The sequence below is a fragment of the Microcebus murinus genome, chromosome 20, assembly GCF_040939455.1.
Source record: "Microcebus murinus isolate Inina chromosome 20, M.murinus_Inina_mat1.0, whole genome shotgun sequence".
Lineage (NCBI taxonomy): Eukaryota > Metazoa > Chordata > Mammalia > Primates > Cheirogaleidae > Microcebus > Microcebus murinus.
In genome coordinates, this window is record NC_134123.1 from 17,327,947 (window position 1) to 17,344,474 (window position 16,528).

General features: G+C 40.5%; 1 protein-coding gene across 2 annotated transcripts in view; it reads right to left on the bottom strand.

The window, feature by feature from the left end:
• Positions 1 to 16,528, bottom strand: part of CDH11 (cadherin 11) — a 147,825-nt gene that overhangs the window by 21,532 nt on the left and 109,765 nt on the right. For both annotated transcript variants that reach the window (XM_020282838.2, XM_075995692.1), the window contains 3 exons: positions 13,466 to 13,653; positions 7,022 to 7,275; positions 628 to 764 (listed from right to left, as the gene is read on the bottom strand). In XM_020282838.2, the coding sequence (XP_020138427.2) occupies positions 628 to 764; positions 7,022 to 7,275; positions 13,466 to 13,653 (579 nt within the window). The remainder of the gene's footprint in view (positions 1 to 627; positions 765 to 7,021; positions 7,276 to 13,465; positions 13,654 to 16,528) is intronic.

The following is a 16,528-nucleotide window of genomic DNA, read 5'->3' on the forward strand; positions in this document are numbered from 1 at the left end:
ATTCGAAAGGTTTATAATGGAGCCTGATCCCTGGAGAGTAATCTATCAAAGTGGTTCTTCAAGGGAAAGGCCCCAGAACCGTGTCAAAGCCATCTGGAAACTTATTGGAAATACAAGTTTCTTGGGCCCCCACCCCAGATCTACCGTATCAGAGGTTCTGGGGGTGGGATCCAGAAATCTTTGTTAAAACAAGCCGTCCATCAGATGCATGCAGGGCTTGGTGCATGATCAACTTGACGCGTGATCAAGTTCGAAAACCACTGGTTTATAGGTAAACAAGAACCCGCAAATCTCAGCTCTAATGACTCCTCTTCATTGGATTTAATAAAAACTAGTGACAGGAAAGAGTGGGAAACCCTTCAGTGGTGATTATGAGTTTCAAACTGCCCGGGGCTATCAGCTGTCTTACCAAGTCTATACCCAGTTCTGCCAGAGAAAATAAAAACATCTCTATTTGCCTATCTGTCTCCCTAGACAAATAACCAAAAAATAAAATTTAAAGACTCAAAAATATGCTCAAGACTAAAAAAAAATTAATCTATCTCAGCTATTTTATTTTCCAGAATATAGAGTCTGAAGAAATAATATTTTGTAAAGCAGAATCAAAACCCTTAGGAGAATACTTACGGATTTCTGCTGCAAAGACAGAGATGTTGAGCCAGGCAGTTTCCTCTCTATCCAGAGGTTTCGTAGTTTTAATAAAACCATCCTCTGGATTAATAGTGAAAAACCTGTCGAGGTCAGTATGACGATCGATTGAATACCTAAGCAGAATGCAAATGAAGCAATTAGACCCAGACATTCAGAGCAGCTTTATATTTGAATACTTTCTCCATGCTATATTTAAAGCAACTTTTTCAATGAATTGCTTGAGCTAGGTTTTCTTTTTAATCAAATTTACTTTTCAAACTTTGTGCATGAATCTTTTATAGAAATCATTTTGCCACATTGGAATTCTTTATTCAGTACAATGAATGAAAGAGCCGTTTAGCATATTTGATTGAGAAGTATAATAGCATGTTGCATATTTCTCCATATTTACTACAATCACCCGCCATCTGAATATTTATGAAACTGCATTTGGGAAGTGAGTTTGCCTTACTCCCAAACTACTCAGAAAGTCACAAATGTATCAAATCTTAGCCAGATTTTTGCATATGAAATATTAAATAGTTTCAAGTTTATCTAAATGTGTCATCAAAGATCATTTATAGCTCTAAAAAACAGTTTTCTCCTTATTTAAAGAAAAATGCTAACTGTATTTTAATCAATTAGTTTGGCTTATTTAGTTTTAGGGGTTCCCAGTTGGCTTGGTTCTGAATTTCAGGGTGCAATATACAAATCAAGCTTGGCTATTCATTTGTAGGGCTTTCTTCCCACACCCTAGTTACTCCAGGCTATGCATAATAGGTTTTATCTACCCACTAATAAGGTAAACTTTTTCTAATAAAAGACAAAATAATTTACAGAATATTAATAGGGTGTATTTATGGCAAGTTTAGGTAGGAGATGGGGGAAGAATGGTCTATACTGAGGTGCAGTTAGGTAAGATAATTTGCCTGGGATACCCACGGTATTGGTGAATATTGGAGCTTTGGTTTTAATGGGACTGCTGAACTCCAAAGCCCTTTCTCTTTTACTCCACTATATCCATTCCAAAATGGAAAAGAACAAAAATGGCTTCTGTTAATTCAAGTAGTAATTCTTCTTGTTAATTCAAGAGCTTCATAACTCGGTGGTTTCCTGCTCTTAAAAGTGTAAGCTATGTTTTCCTAAAATTTATAGAATACATATGTCAGAAAAACTTTCATTGATGGTCAAAAATCAAATATTAGAGATAGCAAAGATGATGAATATCAGTTTAATCTTCTAAATTCACAAAAGATAGGGTTTGCAAATGGTCTATGTCTAATGTCTGGGGGAGCCAATATTGGAGCCCAGATCTTCCAATCCCAGATTATGTTCTTTCCAGGAAAGAGGGACCAGCCAGAGCAGCACTTCACAGTCTAGAAAACATGAGCTCATCCATGATATCACTTGACTTCACAGCTCCCCATGAGAAGGGAATGCTGAGTCCCTTTCCCCAGGGATGGCACTGAAGGTAAATAGTCACACATCTCATAAAGGTCAGGAAGGCTCAGTCACTGAGCCTTCAGCAGACAGCTATGTGTGGAAAGGAGACAAAAAAATCGTAGAAGACATTTTTTTCTGCCATGAGGGAGCTTACTTTTTAGTTGACATGAAATCATGTCAACACAAAACACAGGAATAAATATATTTAATAATTCAAGGCATTATTCTGTAGAAGTGAGGGCATGACTTTTGGTTTTGGAAAGCCCTAGGGTAAGTAGAACTTTATGCTCCACTACGTATAAGCTGAATGACATAGGAAAAGCCACTTAAGATCTGTGAAGTCACCGCATTTATCTTTTAGCCTGGAATATTAATAGTACCTAACTTTTATGTCATGTGTGAGGATTAAATGAAATAATGGATGTTTAAGACGCATAACCTAGCACCCCACACACAGTAAGCAGCACAATGAACAATAGCTTCCATTGTTTTTGTTGTTGTTGCTACTACTTTTATACACTGAGGACAGATCATGGAAGCTCTCAAATGTCAGAGTGTCACCTTCAACCTGTAGCCAGTGAGAAAGTACGGAAGACTTCTGAAGGGAGGAGCAAATAAATAGACTCAAGCTATCAGGAAGTTAATAAAGTAAGATGGAAAAGATGGTCCAGGTGAGAGAGAGTGAAGGGAGGAGCAGAGGAAACTTAAAATCTGATGTAGTTTTTAAAATATGAGGAGTAAGAAAGTTAAGTACAGGGAGGATGGAGGGAATGGAAAACTAGGTGATTAACAAAGCACCACTAGGCCTCAGTGGATATGTGGATATCTGTGGGAGGCTGAGTGTCCGAGAGAGGAAGATACAGAGAGACAGAAAGAAAGAAAGCAAGAAGAAAGGTTGGAATTCAAATAGGGATATGCTGAGGGGCTAAGAGAGAAAAAAACTCCGCTCTGTTGTAGATAGAGTCAGGGATGAAGTCAGCTTTTCCATTTGTTTAAGTATGTCCATAAGTACGAGTTCAAAAGTATGTCTTGATTGAATGAATAACTAGTGAAAGAAAAAGGAAATGGGTGAAAATGCACAGCAGACAGTATAATAAATACTGAGTTAGAATCGGGGAGAAAGAGTGGCCTAGAGGCAGAGAATGTGAAACGCCAGCTCAATTCAATCATGACACATGTGAAAACCCTAGAGATGAGTGGGCACAGAGAAAGGTCAAAGTCAAATAGCTGAGCCTTCGGGAGCCCCCGGCACCTGGACAGGAATCAAAGACTGGTGAGGACACCAGGGATGATTCTATCTGAAACATGAAGAGGTTAGTGCCAAGGACACTCAGTTAAGAGAATATTTCAGAATGCAAATGGTAAACAAAAAGGTGTCTAAAGCTAAGAGTCTGAGAAAAAAAAAAAAAGATGTGCAAAATGTCCAAATAGCTAAGAGTTTGGGTGACACTATGAAGCCTCACTTACTTGTCCAAGGAGACAAATTTCCTTAAAGGTGAAGAGAAACAATCAGCAAATTAGGAAATGAGGATAAGAGGCCCATTGAATAAAAAGCTTTGAATGTTCTTTCATAATTTGTCTGGCAAGTCTAAGAACAGGGACTAAAGTGGGTGTGAATGGGGGGTTGGTTCATGTGCAGTACTGAGCATCCTTGGATAATTATAGGCATGGAAATTGCCTACATGCACAGAACAGCTACCGCGGAAAACATGACCCAAATAACCAATTGCAGATGTGAATCTTGGGAGACAATGAGGTGCAGAGGAAATGAGTGGTTGTTCCCTGTGTTTTTAAGTCACTGCTCTTCTGAAAAATTGCTAATGCACCTCGATACTTTAGGCCAAATATAACTCATTTAAAATTCACATCACGAACATTTTTAAGTACTTTAAAGGTGTTACAAGGGTCCTCAGTCATTATGTAATGTACCTTCCTGCACAGAGAGAACACGGTCATCAAACCTTCTTGGGAAATCTTTCCATTAGTGGCCGCTGGGTTAGAGTAAAAAGCTCAAAATGGACTCAAAATAGATCTAGGCTAACATCCAGTCTTCAACACCTACTGGCCATGTGACTTTAAGGAAGGCACGTCATGGCTCTGAGCCTCAGTATCCCCATCTATCCGATTCTAGAGTGGTCACAGCCTCAAAGAACCTTGGTGAGGATTACCTTAAATAATATCATGAAACATGTTGTATGAGGTTGAGAATATTCTCAGTAAATGTTAATTCTCTTTTTATCCCAGAAAAACAATGTTCAAAGATCCAAAGGCAATGGAACAACGCTTACAGTTGGGAATTCCTTCTGTCCTGCCACTATTTTCTTTGACATAAAGAGATAAACTCCATTGTCCAAGGCCATTTCTTTTTGTAAACTTACTTTTTACACTTTCATGCACTTACTTTTTACACTTTCATGCACTTACTTTTTACACTTTCATGCACTTACTTTTTGTAGGTATCTGCCTCTCAAAGGAGACTGGGAACCCCCAGTGTGTGCTCAGTGAAGATTTGTTGAATAAATATGTGCATGAGATATCATCACTTTTATCATGCTTCATGTTTACATTCAAAAACTGTGTGCCTGAATTTCCAAGCCAAATTGAGTGTTATTTCGGTTATTCGTTCAGTAAATATTTATTAGACATCACTATGGGCTGTGTACTCTGTTTACTAGAAGGATGAGTGGTGAACTAGAACAGAGGTCAGTAAGCGTGTCCTCTAAAGAGCTAATGAGTAAATATTTCAGGCTGTACAAGGAGTGGGGTCGCTGTCTCAACTACCCAACTCTGCCCTTGTATTAGTAGCATGAAAGCCATAGGTAATATGCAAACAAATGGTGTGACTGTCTTCCAATAGAACTTTATTTAAAAAATAGCTGGTGAGGAGAACAAAGATGGAGAATTCATGGTTCCTGATGTCAAAACATACTACAAAGCTACTGTAATTAAGCCTAAACGGTACTGGAATATGGATAGATGTATCAATTGAAGGAATGTAAGTAATAGTCCAGAAATAAACCTGTGCTTCTATGGTCAACTTTTTCAACAAATGATGCTGGGACAATTAGATATCCACATGTAAAATAATAAACTCGGGCCCCTCCCTCACAACATATATAAAAATTTGCTCAAAATGCATGAAAAACATAAATATAAGAGCTAAAACCATAAAACTTCTTTAAAAAAACATAGGTGTAAATCTTCATGAACTTAGACCATTATTTCATAGATAGGACATGTAAAGCAGCCAAAGGGGAAAAAATATATACATTGAAATTTTCATCAAAATTAAAATGTCTTGTGCCTCAAAGACACTATCAAGAAAGTGAAAAGACAACCCGTGGAATGAGAGAAAATATTTGCAAATCATATATATGATAAGGCTCTAGGATATATAAATAACTCTTACAACTCAACAATGAAGAGATAAACGCCCAATTACAAAACAGGCAGGAGATTTGAATAGACATTTCTTCCAAGAAGATATACACAAATGGCCAACAAGCACATAAAAAGATGCTCAGCATCACTAGTCATTAGAAAAATACAAATCAAAATCATAACGACATATCACTTCACACCCACTTAGAATGGCTATAATCAAAAGAGGCGAACAACAGTGTTGCTGAGAATGTGAAAAGATGAAACCCTTTATGCATTGCTGACAGGAATGTAAACTGGTGCAGCCACTGTGGAAAGCAGTGGCGGGAGCCCTGGAAGACTTCCTAGAGGAAGTAACACCTAAGTGGAAACGGAGAAGATGAGTACAATGTGGCAAGTTGGAAAGACAGAGAGTTCGACTAGAAGGAAGAACATGGAAAGGGCAGGGTTAGAAGAGAGCAGGGGTGCTTCAAAGGAAGGGACTGAGTTGGAGGGGTTGGAAGAAAATCTTTAAACTAAGTAAAAGAGTTTAGATGATTTTGGAAGGGGGAGGCCACGGGGAACGATCTGATCATTGATCTTTTTGTTGTTTTTTAACTGAGGTCTGATGTGATAGTTGGACATGCATTTTATAATGATCGCTCTGTCACAGGATTGATGCAGAATGGTGGGTGAGAGACTGAAAGCAGGGAGACCCGGAAGAGGCAGATGAAGGGAGCCGGGCAAGAGAGGAATTAGGGGAGGAGCCCAGGAAGAAGAAATGCCTGCTGGAATCTGGTCCAGGGCAGATTTCAGAGAATCATAAATGTCCACCCTATAAATGTCTTAAATCTGTGATTTAAGCCCCTTCTCAGCTCAACTTTCACTACCCTCTCTCTCTGTCATTAGCCTCACTGGTCATTAACTCAGGCTGGGATAGGAATGGGGAAGCAGAGCTCTGGATCACTTTTCTAAGTCACAAAAATGTCTTAATAATAATAAAAGCATCTGAATTTGGGGGGGGAGGCATTTTGTTACCTTTGCAAAGTGCTCAGCAGAACTTAGACAGAGTCTGCTGCCTTAGCCTCCTGCTCAGTGGCCGTGGCATCCCGGGCAAGTCACTTTGTCTTTTAGAGACCACATTTTTTCTCAATTCAAAGGATAACCGTTTATGCAACAATAAAGTTGGGATGCATTGGATCCCATGATGTCTAACACACCTAGTAGAGTAACTGGAGCATGGGAAGGTGTTCAATAAGTTATGATTACTATAATTCCTTCACAATCATTATTTATACTTCACCACAGTTCCCTGTAGCAGACAGGCCCAGGTAAGAGTGATATCCCCCTAGTATATATTGGGGAATCGGCTCCCAAAACCACGTGAACAAGCCTATCTAAAAAGCGAGTAGCAGCAGAAGCAAAGTGGAACTCACGTCTTCTGAATCTTAATGCTGTTCACATTCCATTAAACCTGATAAATTTGGACACTTTTTGAAATTGAAGGATGCAATTCCTCCAGTGCTTTCCCCAAACCTCTTGATTCTAAAATTCCCCATCCAAGCTCTCAAAATAAATCCGTCTGTACCTTATCGGGCTGTTGGCAGCATCAGGGTCTTTGGCATGTACCCTCCCAACCACGGTGCCAGCAGCTGCGTTTTCTTGGACTTCGTGGATGTAACTTGGGGCCAAGAACATCGGGGGTTCATCGGCGTCTTCAACCGCGATCTTGACCGTCACCGTGTCTTTAAAAGGCCCGTTGCTGATGAACTTTGGGTCGATGTGCACATTGGCTGCCTCTACCTTCAGGCTATACGCTCTTTTGGTTTCAAAATCTACGGGCTGGCAAGAATGAAGAGAAGATTGACAACCAATTCCTTGAAAGAATAATGGAGCAGAAAGATCTGATTGTTTTATAGGGTAGAGAGAATAGTTCCTCAAAGAGAGAAAAAAATTAGTGTCTATTCAATATATAATTACCTGAGCCATTTGGTCAGAAAATCAGAAAAATCAATTGCTGAAACTTTGAATGTGCTTAATGGGTCATTCTAGGAGGATGACGGACACAGAAAGATCACATCATCTAAAATGAACCTCATTTTATATAGCAACACTAAGGTCGCACAGAACAGTTACTAAAAATTACCTATGGAAGGGAATTTAAACATTACAAAAATACACTTTGGGCCAGGCATGGTGGCTCATGCCTCTGGGAGGCTGAGGCAGGAGGATCGCTTGAGGGCAGGAGTTTGAGGTTGCTATGACCTATAATGACACCATTACACTGAAGCTGGGGCAACAGAGTGAGATACTTGTCTCAAAAAAAAAAAAAATTATTGTAGCCCATTTTGTATTAAGAATCTTGGTAATAAAAATATCCACTAAATTTCAGCCAGAGAAATTATATTTTGCTTGATGACTGACCACGTTGTGTTTCCCAAAGTCTGGGACCCTTAACAGCAGTAGCCCATAAGACAACTTGAGGTGATTTATGAGCAAATTTGGTAGGTGGGGTTGTCAAATGACATTGACTCACTTATTGATGTAATTATTCCTCTTCCAAATCTCTGGATTCCCAACATACCAAGGAGAGCTCCTCAGTATAGTGCTCATTTTTAACATATCTGCTGTGCGTCCCAATCTCTCTTTTAAGAGCCTGTGATACTACTCTCTAGCTAGAATGTCATGACATCATTTTGATTTCGTTGCACTCATTTTTAGGTTACCTTCTATTTTTGGTGATAGGATTATGAGAAAAATGCTTCCTTTTTAAAAGAATGCATATATATCAAAAAGGGCCTATTTAAATAAACACGAGTATAAGTAATACAGATTTTACATAGAAACGAAAAAATTTGAGAAGTAGCAATTGAATGGCTGTGGTTATAGGGAAACTGAGGGGAAACACCCTAATTATGAATGAGAGGAGTTACACTGAATCAGTCAACAAAAACGGGTAAAAAGTGAAACTGTAGCATAGACGAGTTGGTTCCTAATGTCTAGGAAACAACTTTCTAATTAGGACTCTGGGTGATGCTGCGCTACCAAATGGTTTGGAAGGAGTTTGATCTTTTAAGGAAAGCATCTGCCTGCTCTGTGGTTGTTGTTTGCCAGGCAAACACTTATTTTGAATGGACGTGTAGTCATGGGGCTTAGTTCTGACCTCATTTTTGCAGACTCTAAACTAACAATGATCCCAGTTCGGGAAGGTTCAATATGTTCACCATCCTTGACACTTCTTCCATCATCTTCCCACCTCCATCTTCCGGAGACAGGAAACACTCCCTTTTTATAAAGCGAAATCTGCCCCCCCAGCCCCTCCGGCATCCTGGGACTCCACAGCTCCTGTCTCCTTGGCTGGGTTATGTAGCAGCAGAAAGGAATGGTATTTCTAGGCTGAAGATTCGAGATGGTTGCAACTTCTCAAATACCTTTGCAATTATTGGACACAGCCAAAACCTGAATATGATAGTTCTGAGACCAGGTAATATGTAATCAGAAAAGGTGACATTTTCTCCTATCAGATAGTCTGTTGATGCCCCTAGAGTAGAACTTTTAGAATTTGGTTGAGGCACATGTTTAAGGACTCCGGAGCCCTTTTCCCACTGGAAAGCCCTGTTGGCGTTGAGGATGGTCTCCTCATGCTCACTGCAATCTGACTGACAGATTTCAGATCCCACGCTAGGCTCTAGGTCTCTGCAAAGCTTTGCCTGCAATGAATGTCCTTCCCCAGTTTGGTGAGAGTCTAAATCTTTCTGGTAGTCAGCCCAAACCTCCCTGCCTGGTGAAGCTGTCCTCAACAGCCCCGGGCAGACTGGTGTAGTCCTTGAGCAGCCTTTCTTCAGTTGCTCATTTCCCTCCCCAGCTGGAGGGAGTGCATCTACAGGAGTCTAATAAGTCATGCCTGGCATGGTGGCCCATGCCTATATATAATGCTAGCACTCTGGGCAGCTGGGGGCAGGAGGATTGTTGAAGGTCAGGAATTTGAGACCAGCCTGAGCAAGACAGAGACCCCTGTCCTTACAAAAGATAGAAAAATTATCCAGGCATGGTGGCATGTACCTGTAGGTCCAGCTACTTTGGAGGCTGAGGCAGGAGGATCATTTGAGCCCAGGAGTTTCAGGTTGCTGTGAGCTATGATGACACCGCTACACCCTAGTGTAGAGTCTTGCCAACAGAGTCTTGCCAACAGAGCAAGACTCTGTCTCAAAAAAAAAAGGACTCTACTGAGTCTTGCTGATCTTTGCCTCCCAGTGCTCAGGGATGACTATGCCACATGATCACATGCATCAGTCATTTTGATTGACTAAGGAGCAGAGCTGATGGATGGATAACATGTAGGCATTTGCCTACAATATATTCCATTCCTCCCTCCAAAAAGGATCTGAGGTAGTTTCCCGTAATGAACATTTATATCCACGTTATGAGTAGTTGAAATAAAGCTAAATGAGGCAACACATCACATAAACCATAAAAATCTTAATGCCCCTCCGTTTACTAATCCCACCTCTGAAAATCCTCCCCGAGGGATTAATTCAACAGAAATCCAAAACAAACGCTATTCAAAAATGCATGATATTTGTTAGATATATAATAGAAGGTTACATCTAATCTGGAGAAACATACCCACAAAACACCAAATCCAACTGTGAGATTTTATTAAGGAAATAATGGTTCATCGATAGGATGGGATGTTATGCAGTCATTAAAAATGATTATGTATATTATATAACAGCATGTAAAATGTTTACGATGTGACATTAAGTTAACAAATCAGATCACCCTCTATTGCAGCCGTGTTAAATGTTACGTGTCCGCATCTATATACATGTGGACAAAGATATAAGGGAAAAAGAATCAGACATAAAAATAGTTTTATTAAAATAAAGAATGTTTAAAATGTCTTATCATGCTGCTCTCACACTGCTTTATAAGGAGTTTTTTTGGTTGAAAATAAACAGCTCAGAAACCATGCTAAGATTTCTCTGGATAGATGGCTTCTCACTTGATCAAGAGTGTTGCAGTGAACAGACTGGATTTTCCTCCCCACAACCATCAAGGCACCTGGAAGCTCATTTTTATTGCAGGCATCGTCCTCAGCTAATTTCATAGATTGTCTAAATACCCCAAGGGTAGGTTCTCTCTCTCTTCTTCCTCATTAAACTAAGACACGGAGAACTCAAGAAATGTCTGTTTTCTAAACCACCCAATAAATGAATGACTCTACTTATTAATGTTTTCTTGAATTCTCCTCCTTCACTACCATCTCACTACCTCTCCTGCCTTCTTCAGCGATTTGCAATGTCTTCCTTTAACAAGTTTGCCTAGTGGTCCCATCATAACTATCTCAAGACTCTCCAGACAGAGGGTTGCAGTTTCTTAAACACATCCTGTTTCTGTTCATACCAGTCCTTCACAGGCTATTTTTCTTCACCTTAACTATGCAGCAAATTCCTACTCATGTATCTAGACTCAACTCAAGAACTGCACCTCCCCAAGAAGTCATTCAGGACTGATATTCATAGGTTTTCTCATACTTTATTACAGTTGATTTTTAACTAGGGAGTGATTTTGCTCCCAATCACCCCAGGGATATTATTAGGCAATGCCCAGAGCTATTTTTTGGACTGGTGGGGTGGGGTTGAATGTGTGCTTACTGACCTCTAGTGAGGAGAAGCCTGGGGTGCTATCAAACATCCTGCAATACACAAAACAGCCCCCTACAGCTAGGAATTAACCAGCTCCAAACATCAGCACTGCCAAGGCTGAGAAACCCCTTTTCACTTAACTGTCCTGTTAAATTGTGATCTCCTTGTAAAACAGGGGTCTGTCTCTTCAACTTCAGATTTCCAGGCTCTTGCAAAGAGCCTGCATGACAAAAAATAACTCAATAATAACTCTTGGTGGGAAAATGGGTAACTGGATTAAGAAATCAATGGAAATACTACATTAAAATACTTTTAAAATGCAAAAATATTTCCATGATCTCTCTGTACCCTTTTATATTATTAAATGGTATATAATGACTTCCACCCAGAGTCATATTTTTACCCTGTAAAAGTCACCTCTGATTATATATATATTTTTTCCGGTGGCCCTTTGAAACTTTGTGCTACAAGTTTAAGCAAATGTTCTTCTACAAATGAAATAACCTCTTACACTGTTTAGAACTTAAACGTCAGTGCTTTACAGAAGATTATTCCATCGCCTAGGATAAACACACTGGGTTGGGGGAAAATTTGCAAATTAATCATATGCAGAGAGCTCGTTTACAATGTGTGAGTTCCATGGGAGGAGATTTCAATGTTTCAAGATTTTAGAAACACGGTGTGTGTTTATGCCCTGAATACACTGAAAACAGGTGACGACCTTAGCATAACTACCTACCTAGTTACTCAAACAGCAAAAGATGGGAGGCAGGTATTGCTGATGTCAATGTTCATAGGTCAGCGTCGAGCAGGAGGGACAGTAATATTAACTAACGAAGTAAGTTGACAGCTTTAGGCTACACACCATTCACACAGCTACTTTTCCAGAGCAGAAACCAGAGGAATGGCTCCCCCAGCCTCCTGAGGCTGATAACCAGTTTTCCTTGTTCATGACATGCATCATCACTAATGCAGACTTTTCAAAGTATCCAAATTTCACCTTGACTTCCATATCCTTCATTTTTCTTCCTTATTCTTTTATGACAGAGTCACCCTTCCCCATCTTCTCTTTGCTTTGTGCCCCATGACATTTTCCCCAAACTCAATGTACATTCAATGTCCTGAAAGGTCAGCTTTCTGGACCAGGTCACTCCTTGCATTCCCTACTGAAAGATTCCTTCCAGAACAAGCTTTCCCCAACCCCACCTGTGTCTCCTCTCCAGCGACTGACCTCTTTATTGATTCTTCAAATTAATTTTTTTTTTAAAATCAGTGTTTCAGTCCTGTCTTTCCTATCACACCAAGATGCTTAATATTCACGCTACAAAAGCAAGTGGAACATGAATGCTTGATTAAAACCAAGGTAATCCCATCATCCAATTCAGATTTAATACTCCACACCTTTTAATGATGGAAAAGTGTTGATTTCTCAACAGGGAGGGTGCTGGGGGGGGCAATTTTAGAATGTACTGTAACTGTTTCATCACTTGAAAATGACTCTTATCTGTCACTCCTGCATAAAGGCTTTCTGGCTCAGCTGTTTCCAAAATGTCTAGAGAGGGGAGTTGTTCTAGAATACTGTAGGTCTGAATTCCATGTCTGCAAATTGTGAAGTGGGGGGACTATGATTAGGTCAAACTATTTCATTTGTCTGAGCCACAGTCTCCTCCAAATTAAGTTAAGGTATCATTGGCCATGGGGATAATAGTATTTACTTTATATGATTTTATTTGTGAAAAGTAAATGAAAGGATGTTTATAAGAGGCTCATGTTCTGTCTGGCCAATAGTTAGTTTTGACTGAATGTAACAAGAGGAAACAATAAACTCCCCTTTATTATAAATTAATCCCAGGGACGTGTTTTTAATGACAATCCATCTGACTACGGGGGAAGGTCCATTATTCATGTTTCTCCTGGTTCAATTGTGAGAGAAGAAAGAAAGCAGAGGATTGGTTTAAGTTGCACAGAGGGGCCAGCAATGCCATGAACCTTCAACGTTTGAAATAGGAAAAGTTCAAGACCACTTATTTACCAGGCTCAGCTTGGCAGAGCTAAGGGGGGAATTCCATGCATGCTCAGGGCTGCTTCTCCCAACTTTAGATTTATCTAATTGCCCATCCCTGGGAGAACTGTACCAAAACATATAAGAACTAACCAGCAACCTGAGACAGGCATCGCCAGCCCCTCTTGTCAGCATCTTCTGCATGAACAGAAGGGAATACAGTTCTGTTATCGCCCCCAGAGCTCAGAGCACTACTACAAGGTCAGGTCAGCACCCAGCTTCCCAAGTTCTTATTTCTTAACCATCGACACCATTTCTTGCAGTGTTTCCTGGGCATGGCAGGTCATACCATAGATATATTCGATTCCTCAGTCTGACTCACCTTTTTGAGCTTCACCACGCCCTCCTGTGTTTCATAGTCCGTTGTGATTTCAAACAATTCCATACCATCGCCATCCACAATATTGTAGGTGACTAAGCCATTTTCTCCAATGTCTGGGTCTTTAGCCTTCACTCTTCCTACTTCCTCCCCTGGGACAGCTGCTTCTGACACAGACATCTGGTATACGCCTAGAAGAAGAAGAAGACATCTATTTTTATTTTCCCTTTTATTTGGCAGTTGTAAAGACTACAGATTTCATTGAATCCCCATAAATTTCTCCAAGGGTTTGAAATTGAATTGTCTACTGATGGAAAACATGAAAGAAGCGAACGGATGGGCGGAAGATCCCACATGGCCTGCTTGTCAAAAGAGTGTGCTTCACAAAGATTAATATCAGGGGTCCAGGGTGAAATGGTGGGGTCACCTGCCACATGTGAGGGAGGAGAACAATGCTCTGTTACATTTCCCAGCAGGAAATGATGGAAACTACACTTGTCATACATTCAAGGAGCTAAGACTTCTTTTCATGTCTTCAGGATTGTCTCTGAGTTAATTCCAGGGCTCACTACATGCCCAGGGGGAAATAAAATTGTGTCTCTGTTTAAAAGCCATCAGCAGCTCCATCTTCATGTTAAAATCAGATGCAACTCTGTCCTTCAAGGCCATGCCCTGTCTAGTTAGACTCTCCTCTTTCTTCACCACCAGGTAAAGCACTGCCTTCTCCAGGAAGTTTTCCCATGGAGCGGCCCTTCTATATGGATTTATTTAATATTTAGTGGGAGCCTAATACTGTGCATGCCAAGGCACTCCCCTAGCCCCAGGAAACTGTTTTGTTGAGTTGTTTTGTTTACTACTAAACAAATGGGTCAAGATTCCTCCCGTAATGAAGCACAGTAAAGAGAAAAAATATAAAAACAAATGTATGCACACTCTGATGTCATTGCTAAGAGAATTAAAATAAAGTAGGGGAAGGGGTAGAGGGTCATGAGAGACTGTGTGTGTGGTTGTGTGTGTAAGCATATGATTGTGTGTGAGTGTGACGGTGTATATATCAATGTGTGTGTGAGTGGCTGTGAGTGTGTGTGCATGAATATGTTGTGCAAGAGGGCAAGTGTGTGTATAAATGTGAGCTGTGTGTGTGTCTATGTGGCTTTGTGTATGTGTACGAGTGAATGTGTATGCTTGTGATAAACATGTGTGGGTGAGAAAGAGAAACTGATTTGGAATAATGCGATAGGAAGGAGAACACATTCTTTAGAAGAAGGATTCTAAAGGGACCAAAAGAAAACTGTGTGAATATCTGCAGGAATAAATTACAGACCATGGAAACAGCAAATGGTGAAAAATAAAACCCCTGAGGTGAGAACATCCTGAATACACACCGAATAGCAAGAGGACAAATGTGGCTGGAACCTTCCAGAAAGAGATAAGGGCATGTAGGTAGGTTGAGGTACAAGTGTGTACAAAAGGGCATTGCAGGAGACGAAAAGACTTCGAGTTTTGTTTAAACTTAGGGAAGCCACTGGAAGCTTTTCAATAGGGCAGTGAGATTTGACATTATCCTATATGTTTTTCATATTTAAAAAATAGCCTGTGTGAGAAAAAATATAGAGAAGCAAGGGTTGGAAACCTTGCTGCTATCACTTCCAAGCTAAGTGGTCTTAGGCAAGTTACTTCCCCTCCTTATGCTTTAATTTCCCCTTGCACAGATTTTATCAGGTCCGGTACTCTATCCATATGCATCTGTATTATTTGGCTTTGGAACTTTCCTTTGGACCTATATTCCATTTAATCTCACCACGCCTTCCATATGAAAGGGCAAGGGGGCGGCAGGAGTCTCTCTCTGTAAGTAATTACCCATTTCCTGTCCTGAGCCGATTTTCCCTAAATCTCATTCAGGTTCACGGCTGCGAAGCTGGTAAAGCTGGTACAGTAACAACGTGACTTGACTATGGGCTTGTCGGTGACCAGGGCCACTGATGGCTGCCTGCTAATAATTCTGCTTGACCTTTTTCTTCCAGTGCACCAGGCAATCTTACAGCGTGGATAATGGAGCATGCAGCTTCTAGGAGGCTATCTGAGCCTTAAGCTTATTGAGGATGCTGAACTCGTGCCCGACCAGGCAAAGCAGTCTTTCCTTTGTGTTGACGGTTGTCTTTGGGTTCCTTTATGTAACCACAGTGTCTTCCTGGGGACGTATTTAGTTGTATTCCTTGTTCTCTCATTTGCAGAAAGCACCATCTCTCTGGTAATAAACTCACAGGCTCTAATGAAAAAGATACTTGCATGGTGAACCTTCCATATACTAGCACAGCACCGGCTTCCTCATGATCATACTGTACCTTTGTACATACCTGTGCATGCATAAACAGATCTGTGTTCAAACTATGACTGTGTCACATTCCTTGGGGAACTTACTGCGCTTTTCATGGAAACCAGTTTTATCTGTAAAACGTAGGCTCTTGTACAGATTTACAATAGGAGTGACTATTCGTTAGATTAAGGTAGTTGCTGTAATGATGATTATTAATAACAACCTTTCAAAATCATTTTACTTTCAATTCCCTCAGCAAGCCCATAAATTTTGTAGAACAGCCATAATCCCCCAGAAGACAATGGGTAGCATTTGTTGACAACTTATGCCACTAACTCATTTAGTCCTATCAGCAATCTTATAATTAGGTACTGTGGAAGACTGCAGGTTTCAAAAATGGCCAAAACGATATCTTCCATCCCAAGTGTGTTTCCTCCAATATGACTTTGACAGTCCTTCCATTGAAAAGTGGAGTCTACACAAACTACGCTTAAATTTGGGTGTAGCCTTATGACTGTAGTGGAAATGATCCCATGTGACTTCTGAGGCTAGTTCACAAAAGGCAATACCGTTTCTCTCTGGAGTCCTTGGAGGTCACACTCTCAGAACCCAGCCACGGAGAGGAAGAGCCAGCAGTCAACACCAACTCAGCAGCCATGTGAGTAAACCATCCTGGAAGTGGATCCTCCAACCCAAGGAAGCTGTTCCCAGATGACACCATGGGGAACAGAGACAAGCTGTCTCCTCCA